This window comes from Lipotes vexillifer, unplaced genomic scaffold (assembly GCF_000442215.2).
Source record: "Lipotes vexillifer unplaced genomic scaffold, Lipotes_vexillifer_v1.1 scaffold728, whole genome shotgun sequence".
NCBI classification, from domain to species: Eukaryota; Metazoa; Chordata; class Mammalia; order Artiodactyla; family Lipotidae; genus Lipotes; species Lipotes vexillifer.
Genome location: NW_006783590.1, coordinates 1 through 14913, shown reverse-complemented (window position 1 = coordinate 14913; position 14913 = coordinate 1). Strand labels below are relative to the sequence as shown.

The window sequence follows — 14913 nt, the reverse complement described above, 5'->3', positions numbered from 1 at the left end:
GCAGTTACAAACTTAATTTTCACATCCACTCCAGGAGGATGTGATTTTATAAATCAAGAAATCAAGGCTCAGAGAGGGAAACAACTTACCAGAGATCTCAGAGATATAAATAAAAACAGGAACCCGGGCCTGATTCCAAAATCAGTGATCTTAACCATTCTGATTTACCTCCCAGGGGAAGGGGATGGGAGTAGGGCTGGAATACAGAGGTCCAGGTTCACCATCCCCATAAGGGCCTCTTCCCTAGGATAAATGTCATGGGGCATCCTGGACCCTTGATAGCCTGTAGAGGGACAGAAGGAGGGATGGGTATGATTCTATCAGAAGAGCACTCTGCAATTTGCAATTCATTTACTTTTTTATCATGTAATTCAGAATTATTATTTTATTATGTAGGTAGGGAAACAGAGGCAAAGGCAGGGACGTGGCTGGTTCAAGATCACACAGCAAGTCAGCAAAAGAACTAAGGCTCAGAAATAATTTCAGTTAAGTTCCTAACAAACAGACTCTCCTGCAGATAACAACCACACACTCTAGACAAAGTACAAAACAACTACCTCAGGGTTCAGGAAAAGGAACAGAAGCAGGAAGATTTCGAGGGGAGTCAAAACATGGATTAAATGATGGGCAGAGAATGAGTTTGCCATTATTTTGCAGCTTTCTCTTGAAGGCAGCTGCAGTCTGGCACACATAGAAGTGACGGAAACTCTGATAGAAAACCTGCCATCTTTCTGGCCTGAAAAAACCAGAGGACAGAGCCCAGGGCAACCATGACTCTTGGAGAGACAGGAGAAAGTGTTAAAGGAGAGAGCCAAAGAAGGGAAACTCCAAATTCTGTGCATAATCTCTACCCCAGTGTCTGACTGGTCCTGACCTGAACCATGTGTGCATTAAGCAGACTAAAAGAAGTCTGAAATGAGATCGTAGTTGCCTCTCATCACAGGTAAGACAGATTTGCAATTTAAGTGTAACCCAGTGAATTGCCTGCCAAAGGGAAAAAAAATCGTTTTTGAAGGAATATATTGCAAAAGAATCCATAGTCTCTTCAACATAACATTCATAATGTCCAGGATATTTTAAAAAATGACTTGACATAGCACAAGGAAAATGTATCCCATTCTCAAAAAAGAAAGACAATCAACAGAGGTCAACCCTAAATGATCCAGATGTGGGAATTAATAAACAAAAATTTAAAGGCATTTATTATAACTATGCTTGATGAGATAAGGAAAAAAGACATGTGTAGGAAAAGATAGAAATCTCAGCAGAGGGACAGAAAATACCAAAAAAAAAAGAAAAGAAAAAGAAGCAAAGAAAATTTTAGAACTGAAATATACAGTATCTGAAATTTTAAAATGAAATGTTTGCACTTAATAGCAGAATGGAGATGGCAGAGGAACAGTGACCTTAGACACAGATCTTTTAAAGAACATATCCAATCTAAGGAAACAAGAGAAAAACGTTTAAAAAAGTAAAGCCTCGTGGTCCTGTAGGAAAATATCAAAAAGTCTAAAGGTAAAATGGGTAATTGAAGAATTGGGATCTCAGGAGAAGAGAAGGGCAAATGGAGTGGGACAAAAATATTTGAAGAAATAATGGCTGAAAACTTTTCAAGTTCGGTGAAAGAGCTAAATTTACATATTCAAGAAGTTCTGTGAGGGAATTCCCTGGTGGTCCAGTAGTTAGACTCTGTTCTTTTACTGCCGAGGGCGCAGGTTCGACCCCTGGACGGGGAGCTAAGATCCTGCAAGCTGTGCGGAGAGAGGCCCAAAAGTAGAAACAGTTCTGTGAACCCCAAAGAATATAAGACAGTCCTTCCCCAGGCAGCCTAATGCTTTCCAAATGGGCTCTGTAAGAAAGTGGCTGCTGGTAGGGAGGCTACGTCTAACCACACAATATGGACTGTCCCTCATCAAGGTTGACTTGACGCCTAATGAATTTCACCCCCAGAAGTGATGGCCTGAGATATCACTGAACTGTCCTGAGGGGGACTCAGCATCATGTCAACTGGGAGAAAATACCTTGAGAGGTTGAGTTGTTGTCTCGTGAAATGTGTTATGCTCTGAATCCACAGCCAGTATTTAGTGCATTTGCTCCCAAACCATATTTTATGGATCTAGGAATTAAGACGTTAAGAAGGTGATAGATCTCATGATTACACATAATAGGCCAATTTCAAAGTTTTTGTTTTCAATACCCATGTCTCTGGGACCTTCTGGACTAGAGGTTTTAGTATTTAAGAGGGGAATACCTCCCTGTAGGCAGACAAAAAATCGGTTTCATCGAGTGGCCATGTATTATTCCTCATGCTCCTTGACTTGTGGATAACAACGAGGTTATGGGTTGGTTGTGGTAATGGACCTCGATTATCAAGAGAAATTCATACTGTTGCTGCACAGGAGGGCAGGAAGAACATTAGAACTCAAGGGATCTCTTCTACTCATGGACCTCTTGTAGGAATCCTTCTTGGATGACCATAGCAGATAACAAAGGGTAAGAGAGAATTTCACAGCCTTACTGAAGCAGGACCATCAAAGGCTTCAGGGTTCACAGGAATGAAATTTCCCACAGGTAAGAGGAACACTGAGTGGGATCGCCAGTTAAAGACTTGTATCAATGGAGCCATGCTCATGGTGGCCATGGTCTCTACTGCACCTCCTTGCTGCCTACGTATTTATAATATATATGCAAAATATTGAGAAAGGAGCCCAACAGAGCAAGAGAATCACTGGCCTCGTGACACCTGCAAGATGCAGTAGGTGGAGATTATTTGCATTTGTCTACAACAGGGGAAGTGGGGAGTTCATTTACTGTTGTATATGGGTTGACTGGATCCAGAACAGGGTAAGGAGAGTCATTTTTGTTTGTCTGAGAAGACTGCACGTGTGTATCCAGGAAGCACTAAATCTGGTTCCTCCTGACCTGACACTTTCCCCCCAGGGGTCGTGACCCTTCAGCCTGCCTTACTGGTCCAAGAATACAGTCCCCCGACCCAAGACCCACCTGTCTCCTGGAAATTTGACACTGGGATCCCAGGAGTTTGGCCACTGGCAGGGGCCTCAGGGGACAGACCATAAGCTCCTGGAAGGGGACCTGCCCTCCCTCCTGTCCTTCCTAAACTGTGCAGATTGGGTGCTTCTTTTCATTCTCTGACCTGCCCTGGTTCCCTCCCAAAGGACCCTCTTTTGTGCTCATTTAGCCAGTCTAAGTTTCTATTGCTTGGAACCAACACCTGACATAGGGGTCACAGTGGAATTGCATAAAGGCACATTGAGCACAATGGGGTCCAGATCTAAGGGTCTGGGGGGACAAGGTGGTGGATACTGAATGGCTCCATCACTCAGTACCTGAATCACTGCCCAGACCGAGTCTGTGCAGGAATGGGAATTCTCCAAGAACTGAGGAAGAATTGACGAAGGAATGAACTCATGATTCTGGGGTCAGGCAGGTGGATGGCCACAATTGCTGACGTCTTCAGGAAGGAATGGAAGGGCCCATTGAAGGCCTCAGGGAAACACAGGCTGAGAGGGAGTTAGAGGCACTGAGAGAAGTCTTGCGAGGGTGGTTTGTACAAAAGGTCAGAGAAGGCACAGCAGCACGTGTGGAGTGACTTAGGAGATGTCCTGGGATCATTTCCGTGTCCCAGGTCACTTGCTTCCTGCCCTGGGCGCCCAACATGGGAGCCTGTCTGGGGCTGACATGCTCCACACATGGAAGCACAGAGCGTCAATGCCCCGGAGAGCAGGCCCGTGGGGATGAAAGCAAACATCAGCTCCTTCTTTCCTCCCTGGAGAGGCTGAACCTGAGGCCATTCCTTGAAGGCTCCTGGGAAGGTCCTGGCAGGTGCAATCCCCCATATGGATGACCAAGTTAGAACACGGCCTCGTATGGACTTCCCTCCTTCCCTGTTTAACTTCCCCCAGCCTCTCAGTCCTGCTCCTGGGGATCAAGTGAGCCTGGCCTCCAGCTGTGCCTTCGGGGGACCCCAGGCTCCAGCAGGCTACTTTGGGCTGCAGGGAGGCTTTGGGCTTCTGTGCTAAGAGTCATGGGCAACTGTGGAAGAGTTGGAAGCAGGTGCTGCTGAGATCGATATTCTTTTTTTTTTTAAGTTAATTTATTTAATTTATTTTTATTTTTGGCTGCATCGGGTCTTCATTGTTGCGCACAGGCTTTCTCTAGTTGCGGCGAGCAGGGGTCACCCTTGGTTGCCGTGTGAGGGCCTCTCATTGCGGTGGCCTCTCTTGTTGCGGAGCACATGCTCTAAGTGTGCGGGCTTCAGTAGTTGTGGCCCATGGGCTTAGTTGCTCCACGGCACGCGGGATCTTCCCGGACCAGGGCTCAAACCTGTGTCACCTGCGTTGGCAGGCAGGTTCTTAACCACTGTGCCACCAGGGAAGCCCGAGATCGATATTCTTAAGGGTCATTCTAGCCCCATGTGGGGAATAGATGGGGTGGGGGGCAGGGGCAGTGCCACAAGGGTAAACACAGGAAGACCATTCTGGAAGCTTCCATTCTGGAAGACCATTGCTGAAATGTGAAGGAAGCTTGGGTGAGTTTGTTTGCTGTCTGGCTATCTCTCTCTGCCCCTCTGTTTATGGCTGACCCTCTCTCACACCTGCAAACAAGCCCTCTGATCGTAATCAGCCTTGGGTGCCACATGTCCATCCTGGGTCCAAGGTGCCGGAGGAGGAACATACCTATGCTCAGTCCAAGCCAGATGTGCACGGGCTCCCCTAGGTGTCCCAGTGGGGCCTGCAGGGCATCAGGGTCTGAGGGAGATGACTGGATGGGAGCCCAGTGGGCAGCAGGAGGAGCGATGGAGGACTTGCTCCCTGAGCTCCTGGAAGTCAGGCTCCCGGGGAAGGGAAGTCGGGCATCTGGAGCCCAGCTGAGCTGTCAATCAACACAAAGAAGCTTCAGCGAGTCCGTGCATATTTATTGAACCAAAGTCTGTAGAACACAACCTGGGGAGAGCCAGATGGACCTGAAATATCTTGCCCAGCCCCACCCCTAAATGAGGAAGAAATTGAGGGTCAGAGAGGCCGTGTCAATTGGCCCCAGGCTGGTTCATCTCCTTGACACACTGCAAAGTTTCTTGACTTGTTAATGCCATCTGGTTTCATTTTTCTTTCCTTCTTTTCTGTTATTTTTTGTGTTTTTTCAAATCAACCTCTGTTCCAACACGACATTTGGAATTTTATGGGAACTTCACTGGTCTCTTAGTGCACCCTGGTCCCAAAGAGCAAATGGTAACTTGTCAAACGATTCATCCACTGTGTTGTCACCAACACCACCATCAGCAGCATCATTATCTAGAGGTGACTGCCTGAAGATCTAAATAGACGTTTCTTCGCAGAAGAAGGAAGTTTTTTCAGAGTAAGTGTATTAGTTGGTCATATCGAAATCAAGGAGAGGATGCTCAAATCCATGGGAAGGATGTTGTTAGTAGTAGTGTTTTAATAATGAAGTTAATTGTGTATAGTTCTGGTGTGTAGGTGTTGTGGAATGTTCTTAGGAATAGAATTGTTGTGAATATATTTGTTATAATGATGTTGGCCTATTCTGCCAGGAAGAATATGGTGAAGGGGCCTGCTACGTACTCTACATTGAAGCTGGATATGAGTTCAGATTCTCCTTCTGTTAAATCAAAAGGGGCTCGGTTGGTTTCTGCTAGGGTAGAAATAAATCATATTATGGCTAGTGATCATGAAGGGAAGACTAGTCATAGTTGTTTTTTTTTTTTTTTTGCGGTACGCGGGCCTCTCACTGCTGTGGCCTCTCCCGTTGCAGAGCACAGGCTCCAGACGCGCAGGCTCACGGCCATGGCTCATGGGCCCAGCCGCTCCACGGCATGTGGGATCTTCCTGGACCGGGGCACAAACCCGCATCCCCTGCATCGGCAGGCGGACTCCCAAACACTGCGCCACCAGGGAAGCCCCATAGGTGTTCCTGTGTTGCAGTTGGGGTTGATGGGGTGAAGGACCCATTTATTAAGAGCACTGATAAGAGGATGATTGCTAGTGTGTTACTTCATATGAGATTGTTTGGGGTGCTGCTCGTAGGGCTCCAATTAATGCATATTTTGAGTTGGAGGCCCAGCCAGATCATAGAATGGAGTATATGGCTAGACTTGCTATCGCTAGTATGAATAATACTCCCAGGTTTATGTTGATGAGGGGTCATGGTATGGGTAGAGGGATTCATATTGTGAGGGCTAGGGTTAGGGCTAAGATGGGTACGATGATAAATATGGAGGTGGAAGATGTAGCTGGTCGTAGGGGTTCCTTATTGAATAGTTTGATTGCATCGGCAAAGGGTTGGAGTAGACCATGAAGGCCTACAATGTTTGGTCCTTTTCGGAGTTGTATATAGCCTAGGACTTTACGTTCTACTAGTGTCAGGAATGCTACGGCTAGGAGGATAGGAATGATGAGCATTAAAATGTTAATTATAAACATTTTGTTAGGGAGAGGGTTTGAACCTCTGGATATAAAGTTTTAAGTTTTACAGAATTACCGGGCTCTGCCACCTCAACAAAACCCTGGTCTTGGGTGGTTAGTTTGTGCTTGCTTATAAGGTTGAGATTAGATCATTAATTGTTTTGACGGCGCTTATTTAAAGTGGGCCTTATTTCTCTTATCTTTTCATACTGGGAGAAATGCATAATAGATAGAAACCGACCTGGATTGCTCCGTTCTGAACTCAGATCACGTAGGACTTTAATCTTTGAACAAATGAACCCTTAACAGCGGTTACACCATTAGGATGTCCTGATCCAACATCGAGGTCGTAAACCCTGTTGTTGATATGAACTCTAGAATAGGATTGCACTGTTATCCCTAGGGTAACCTGTTCCGTTGATCAATTTTTTGGATCAGTGAGTGATATTATGCTTTAGCTAGTAGGTCTAGGCTTTAATCACTCAGAGGGTTTTTGTGCTCCAAGGTCACCCCAATGAAACTGTCAACCCATGTGAAATTTTGTTATTCCTTGGTGGTTTAAGATTATGGTTTTTGGGTTGATTCATTGAAGCTCTGTAGGGTCTTCTCGTCTTATTTTGTTTTCCCCACCTCTTCACGAGGAGGTCAGTTTCACTGATTAAAAGTAAGAGACAGTAAAACCCTCGTGTGGCCATTCATACAAGTCCTTATTTAGAGAACAAATGATTATGCTACCTTTGCACAGTCAGGATACCGCGGCCCTTTAACGATTGTCACTGGGCAGGTGGTGCCTCTAATACTGGTGTTGCTAGAGGTGATGTTCTTTGGTAAACACGTGGGGTTTGTGTTTGCCGAGTTCCTTTTACTTTTTTAAATCTTTCCTTGAGTGAACCCCTGTGTTGGGTTAACAGTGTTTTTAATAAATGATTTAGTGTTGGATTGTATTTATTTATTGTTAATTACCAGTATGTTATTAGTTGCTGATGTAAGCTTGAGCAAGGAGAAATATTTCTTGTCACTCATGTTAACAGTATGGCTTCTGTAATCTTATAGATTAGTCCAGTAATAGGGCTAGGAGTTGATTTACTTAGTATTGGAATTGAAATGTGTTTTGTTGTTGAGCTTGCACGCTTTCTTCATTGATGGCTGCTTTTAGGCCAACTATGGTATAGTTTGTTTTTACTCTCTAGTTAAGGTTGTATCCATTTCTAAAAAACTGTACCTTTTTAGACTAACATTTAAATATACTTTGAAGCTTATTATGGTTTTTAGTATTATTTAATGTTGAACTGAAATTCTTTTCCTGGACAACCAGCTATCACCAGGCTCATTAGGCTTGTCACCTCTACTTATAAATCTTCTCACTATTTTGCCACATAGATGAGTTTGTTCTAGTAACAGTTCATAAGTAGCTCATCTGGTTTAGGGTAGTTTAGCTTAAGTTCTCTTTGTTAAGCTGTTACTAGTTAAGTCATTATGCAAAAGGTACAAGGGGTAAGCTTTGCTTTTTATTACTTTTTTTTTTGCGGTACGCGGGCTTCTCACTGTTGTGGCCTCTCCCGTTGCGGAGCACAGGCTCCGGATGTGCAGGCTCAGCGGCCATGGCTCACGGGCCCAGCCGCTCCGCGGCATGTGGGATCTTCCCGGACTGGGGCACGAACCCGTGTTCCCTGCATCGGCAGGCAGACTCTCAACCACTGTGCCACTGGGGAACCCTGCTTTTTATTACTTTTAATATTTCTTTTATCATTCCCTTACGGTACTTTCTCTATAGCGCCATCAATGTTTAAATTTCTATCTCCTATACTTTAGATGTCTGGTGAATGTGTTATTTGACTAGCTTGAGTCAGTATGGTGGGAAAGGTGTGGGCTAGGTTTAGTTCAAGACATACATAGATCATGAAATCTAGGTGTAAACTAGGTGCTTTATTTAAGCTATGTCTTGTTTTATCCAAGCACACTTTCCAGTATGCTTACGTTGTTACGACTTATCTCCTCTCATATAATTGTTTAGCATGTGTTGATGGACTGTGGCTTTGTCATGGCACTTGAAGAGGGTGACGGGCAGTGTGTTCGTGCTTCATGGCCTTATTCAATTAAGCGCTCTACTCTTAATTTACTACTAAATCCTCCTTTAGTTTTTAGGTTTCACAAAAACTTTCGTGTGGATAAAGGGTGTTCTTGGTGTAGAAAATGTAGCCCATCTCTTCCCACCCCATAGGTTATACCTTAACCTAACCTTTTTATGTTATAATTATGCTTACTTTTGCTCCTTTTTAGGGTTTGCTGAAGATGGGGTATATAGACTGGAGTAGCAAGGGTTGGTGAGGTTTGTCGGGGTTCATGGATTATACAACAGGCTCCTCTAGAGGGGTGTGAAGCACCGCCAAGTCCTTTGAGTTTTCAGCTGTTGCCAGTAGTACTCTGGCGAATAGTCTAGTTCTTATGACTATTTGGGTTTAGGGCTAAGCATAGCGGGTTATCTAATCCCAGTTTGGGTCTTAGCTATCATGTGATCAGAATATATTAATAAAGTCACTTTCGTAGTTTACTTTTGTTTTAATTATGGCTTTTTACAGCTTAATTAAGGTTTAACTTTATCTTGTATGGTTCTTTAACACGCTTTACGCTGTAGTTCTATAAATTCGGGTCAATCATATGACCGCGGTGGCTGGCATGAAATTTACCAACCCTGATTAGCATGGCTTAGTCACACTTTCGTTTATGGCTCAGTTTTTATCACGGCTGTCTCCCGTGGGGGCGTGGCTAAGCAAGGCGTTGTGAGCTGCTGGTCTGGTGTGCTTGACACCTGCTCCTTTTTTTTTTTTTTTTAATTTATTTTTACATCTTTATTGGAGTATAATTGCTTTACAATGGTGTGTTAGTTTCTGCTTTATAACAAAGTGAATCAGTTATACATATACATATGTTCCCATATTTCTTCCCTCTTTCGTCTCCCTCCCTCCCACCCTCCCTATTCCACCCCTCCAGGCGGTCACAAAGCACCGAGCTGATCTCCCTGTGCTATGTGGCTGCTTCCCACTAGCTATCTATCTTACTTTTGGTAGTGTATATATGTCCATGCCTCTCACTCACTTTGTCATAGCTTACCCTTCCCCCTCCCCATATCCTCAAGTCCATTCTCTAGTAGGTCTGTGTCTTTATTCCTGTCTTACCCCTAGGTTCTTCATGACTTTTTTTTTTTTTCTTAAACTCCATAGTGATTTAGGGAGCATTCTCACTGGGGTGAGGATACCTGCATGTGTAATTCTATTAAAAACTAATAGAGGGCTTCCCTGGTGGCGCAGTGGTTGAGAGTCTGCCTGTCAATGTGGCGGACGCGGGTTCCTGCCCCGGTCCGGGAAGATCCCACATGCCGCGGAGCGGCTGGGCCCGTGAGCCATGGCCGCTGAGCCTGCGCATCCGGAGCCTGTGCTCCGCAACGGGAGAGACCACAGCAGTGAGGGGCCCGCGTACCGCAAAAAAAAAAAAAAACTAATAGAAAGGCTGGGACCAAACCTTTATGTTCATGGGGCTAGTGGGCCCATGTAGACATTTTCAGTGTCTTGCTTTACGAGATGTTCGAGCAGCATTAACTTGTGGCACATAGGTGATGTTTGTGTGGTTGTATTACGTGGCTTATGTCAGATTTAGTATTAGATTTTTGATAAAATGGTTGGCGAATCTAGGGGGATGTCTGTCTATATGGGTGGTGAATATCTAAGTAGCTCATTTGTATGATAGGAAGGGGGTTGAGGTTGATTCATTGGGATATATAACTGTTCTAAGCCGTGGGGGGAATAGTAAAGTGCTATGTCCTGTAACCATTAACTGATTGTACAACGCAGGTGGCTCTTGTCAAATAACAAATACATCCAAGTCCACCTACAATTTGCTTGACTGTGTTGAGACCTTTTAAAGTCATAGCTGAGTCTAAGCACTTTCCCCCACAAAAATAAAAAATACCAAATGTATGAAATCACAGTCATGTGTGAGCATGGGCTGATTAGTCATTAACCCATTGAGATGTCTTATTTAATGGGCAAGAGTGGGCGATTTTAGGAGAGATGGCCCTGAAGTAAGAACCAGATGTCTGATAAAGTTCATCAGTAGAAACCCTCACAAGCCCTGGGCCTGGATCGAGAACAGGGACACCTGCTGAGCGGGTTGATGGTTTCACGCGGCCTGGCGATTAAGCTCGTGATCTAATGGACAGGATTCCAAACATGTTGGCTTGGACCAATTTAACTTAATGTGCTATGTACGACCAATAATGTATGTGTACTATGTAATATTAATGATATAATGTACATGCTTATTAGGCATGTGGTAAATAATGCAATGCACGATTATACATACAATGTACGTGCATATACACATGGGAAAGAGACATTATAGCGGTTATGTGGCGGTAACAGATATGCACGATACGCATAGCATGTATGTAGTAGAATGAATTATTTTTAGTACTGACATAGCACTGTAGTTTTATGAATGTCTTTAATATTTTTTTTTCAGGGAATAGTTTATATAGCATTTCAGCTTTGGGTGCTGGCGGTGAAGTTTAGTGCTTTTTCCAAGTGTCTCAGGCAGATATGTTGTTCTCCTTTTCCAGTTTACAAGACCGGGGTATTGTGTTATACTACAAAAACTCTTCATTTTAGGAACTTGTTTTCAACGAGACTAGTTACTGGTATTAACACTAGGATTAAAAGAAAGTATAAAATGGATGCAAGTTGTCCGGTAATCATATACGGGTGTTCCACGGGTTGTCCTCCGAGCCATGTTAGCGCTAGTAAGTTTGCTACTAGTACTCAAAATAAGAATGGACTGAAGGGTTGGAATATCACGCTTCATTGTTTGGATGTATATGGAGAATTGGAATAAATGCCAGGATTATGATTGAGAGCAGGAGGGCCAAGACTCCTCCTAGCTTGTTGGGGATTGATCGTAAAATTGCATATGCGCGTGGAAGATACCATTCTGGCTTGATATGTGGTGGTGTGCTGAGTGGGTTTGCTGGGGTGTAGTTGTCAGGGTCTCCAAGCAGGCCGGGTGAGAATAGAGCTAATATTAGTGAGGCCAAGATTAATAGTAAGGTGCCTAGGATATCCTTGATCGTATAGTAAGGGTGGAATGGGATTCTGTCTATATCAGATGGAATTCCTATGGGGTTATTGGACCCGGTTTCGTGAAGGAATAAAATAGGTGGACGGCAGCTAGTGCTGTGATGATGAAAGGGAGAATGAAGTGGAAGGGGAAGAATCGTGTTAGTGTTGCTTTATCTACAGAAAAGCCACCTCAAATTCATTTGACGAGGGTAGTGCCGATATATGGGATTGCTGAGAGTAGGTTTGTGATGAAAGTTGCGCCTCAGAATATGATATTTGTCCTCAAGGTAGGACATAGCCTATGAACGCAGTGGCTATGACTATAAGTAATAGGATAATTCCAATATGTCATGTTTCCTGAAAGGTATAGGACCCATAGTATAGGCCACGTCCTACGTGGGCATAAAGGCAGATAAAAAATATGGAAGCTCCGTTTGCGTGTATGTATCGAATGACAGCCATAGTCGATGTCTCGGCAGATGTGTGTTACTGATGAGAAGGCAGCTGTTGTGTCTGGTGTGTAGTGTATTGCTAGAAATAGGCCTGTTAGGATTTGTAGGATTAGGCAGACGCCTCGTAAGGAACCCAAATTTCATCATGGTGAAATATTTGATGGGGTAGGGAGGTCAATGAATGTATTTTTGAGGATTTTTATTAGTGGGTGGGTTTCTCGGGTGTTGGTCATTGGTGTTCTTGTCGCTGAATGACAACGGTGATTTTTCATGTCATTGGTCATGGTTGGAGTCCATGTGAGAATAATGATGACATATATTGTATTCATTTTAAGTATTATTTTTGTGATTAGTTTTGTGCGGGTTTCTTCAAAACCTTCACCTACACACACACACACACACACACACACACACACACACACACACACACACACACTGGAATATTACCCAGCCATAAAAAGAATAAAATAATGCCATTTGGGGCAGCTTGGATGGACCTAGAAATTATCATACTAAGTGAAGTAAGTCAGAAAGAGAAAGACAGAGGCAAATATATGATATCACTTATATGTGGAATCTAAAAACTAGTACAAGTGAACTTATTTACGAAACAGAAACAGACTCACAGACACAGAAAACAAACTTATGGTTATAAAAGGGGAAAGGTGGGGGAGGGATAACTTAGGAGTATGGGATTAGCAGGTGCACACTAGCATACAAAAAATAGATAAACAACAGGGATTTACTATAAGCACAGGGAGCTACATGTATAACCGAAACACTTTGCTGTGCACTGGAAACCCACTCAACAGTGTAAATCAACTATGCTTCATTAAAAAAACAAACAGGGCTTCCCTGGTGGCGCAGTGGTTGAGAGTCCGCCTGCCGATGCAGGGGACACGGGTTCGTGCCCTGGTCCGGGAGGGTCCCACATGCCGCGGAGCGGCTGGGCCTGTGAGCCACAACTAATGAGCCTGCACGTCCGGAGCCTGTGCTCCGCAATGGGAGAGGCCACAGCAGTGAGAGGCCCCGCGTATACCGCAAAACAAACAAACAAACAAAAAGAAATCACTGTCTAATTAAGATAAACCTGCTGGAATCAAAGGTGAGTTGATACTGGAAAAGTAGGGCTAGAGACCACCACCAGAGAGACATCAAACCCTGGGGAGGGGTGAGAGAGGAGCCCCTGCTGCTTCTCCTGGATCCCAACAATCCTAACTCTTTGGCTTTTTCCCATGTTCAACCCTTTCATATTCCTGGCCTCTTGTTGCTAGTTCCCGCTCCCTCTCCCTTTATTCTGCCCCCAGTGTCTTCTTTAGTCCAAAATAAGTGGCTTCTCTCCTCCCTGCACTCTCTAGGCCCCTCTCCTACCTTCGTCCAGGCTCCACGCTCCTTCCTTCTCTCTCCCCCACCTGCCACCTGCATTGATCCCTCCCCTGCTGTGCTCAGCTACAGAAATGCCAAATTCCTAACACCTAGCTACATCTATGTTATCTCGCCCTCCTTTTCCCTCTAACAATGTGCCTCCCTGCCTTGGCCCCCGCAAGTGTCCCTGGTCCCTGCACAGCTCGGGGCGCGGCGGGAGTCCAGACCTACTGCAGACGCCCATGGATGCGGGTGAGCACCTCCAACTTCTCCAGCTCCGGGCCTGCTGCCTCAGCCTTTCAGCCGACTCTGCGTTTGCCCCCTCATGCAAGTGCCTTGCCGACTCTGCGTTTGCCCCCTCATGCAAGTGCCTTGCCTCTTTCACCAGGAAGGCCACTTCCATCAGAAGGGAGACACCTGCAGTGCCCGCACCCACAGTCCGGGCTCCTTTGGTCATTGCCAGAGCCGTGCCTTTGACAGTAACCTCTTCCTGCTGGCTGCTTTGGACTGAGATTATTCCACTGCTGACGAAGACGTTTGCATCGGCTGCTAAGCCAGGGTTGCTTTTGACCGTCTCCATGGCACGGATATTCATTTCAATGCGTTGCACAGCTTCTGTGAATTTCTTTGTTGTGCTAACAGCTTGGGGGCTGATCTTAAGTGCCTCCAGGAGCGCCAGTTGACATCAGGCGACTGACTTCGGTTTTTGCTGACAACGTACTGACGAGTTCCACGATGCTGGTGGACACACTGGTTACAGCAGCCGCTGCTCCCAGCCCTTACCGAGTGGCCGAGAGTGCCAGACTCGCCCCCGCTGTCATGGGTGCCAAAGCCAGGCCAAGTATGGTCAGGACACCAGACACAGCGCCAGTGGAGTTGGCCACAATGTTGGAGATGGTGCAGTCCCTGTGGATCTTGTCAACCTTGTCTGCGAGTGCGTGGAGCTTTCCTATGAGCTCCTCTAGCTCCCACTTTACCCGAGTAAACCTGTTCAAAAACCTCTTCCTGTCCAGCTGGTCTTTTTGGAGCATGACTTGGTACTCCACGGCCAAGTCTGTTTTCAGCTCACTCAGATATTGATGCAGTGCCTCTGAGTCTTCCCTGTAACAATGAAGGTCAAGAGATTAGAAAGACAGTTTACTTGTCCATAAAATAGGCTCAACAAGATCTATCCTGTAAATCACAGAGACTTTGTTATAAATCAAATAGAAAATTTCACAAATGTAAATTTTTCTCTTTAAACATTAAACACATATTTTTGTATCTTGTAGATGCTCCATATACTTATTCAATCATGGAATAAACAAGCAAAAGTCATCTTAGGATACATTTAACTTAACATAGGTATTTGAGGGAATTCCCTGGCAGCCCAGTGATTAGGAGTCTGCGCTCCCACTGCAGGGGGCACAGGTTCGATCCCCGGCTGGGGAAGCAGGATCCCACAAGCTACGTGGCTCGGCCAAAAACAAAAAAATGGTATTAGATAAAGACGCCTCAGAGGCAGGTCAACACAATCACTTCCAAAGAGTAGGCAGAGTGGGAACT

The 14913-nt window shown here is 45.0% G+C and overlaps 1 protein-coding gene across 1 annotated transcript; it reads right to left on the bottom strand.

The window, feature by feature from the left end:
- Positions 1-3212: 3212 nt before the first annotated feature.
- On the bottom strand, positions 3213-14469 carry LOC103079119 (apolipoprotein L2; the record flags this gene model as incomplete). Its single annotated transcript, XM_007472038.1, is given in 4 exon segments — positions 3213-3370; positions 4698-4893; positions 13652-14045; positions 14047-14469. Coding segments are annotated over 4 exon segments (1171 nt in total), but the record flags the coding sequence as incomplete, so codon positions are not given.
- Positions 14470-14913: the final 444 nt, after the last annotated feature.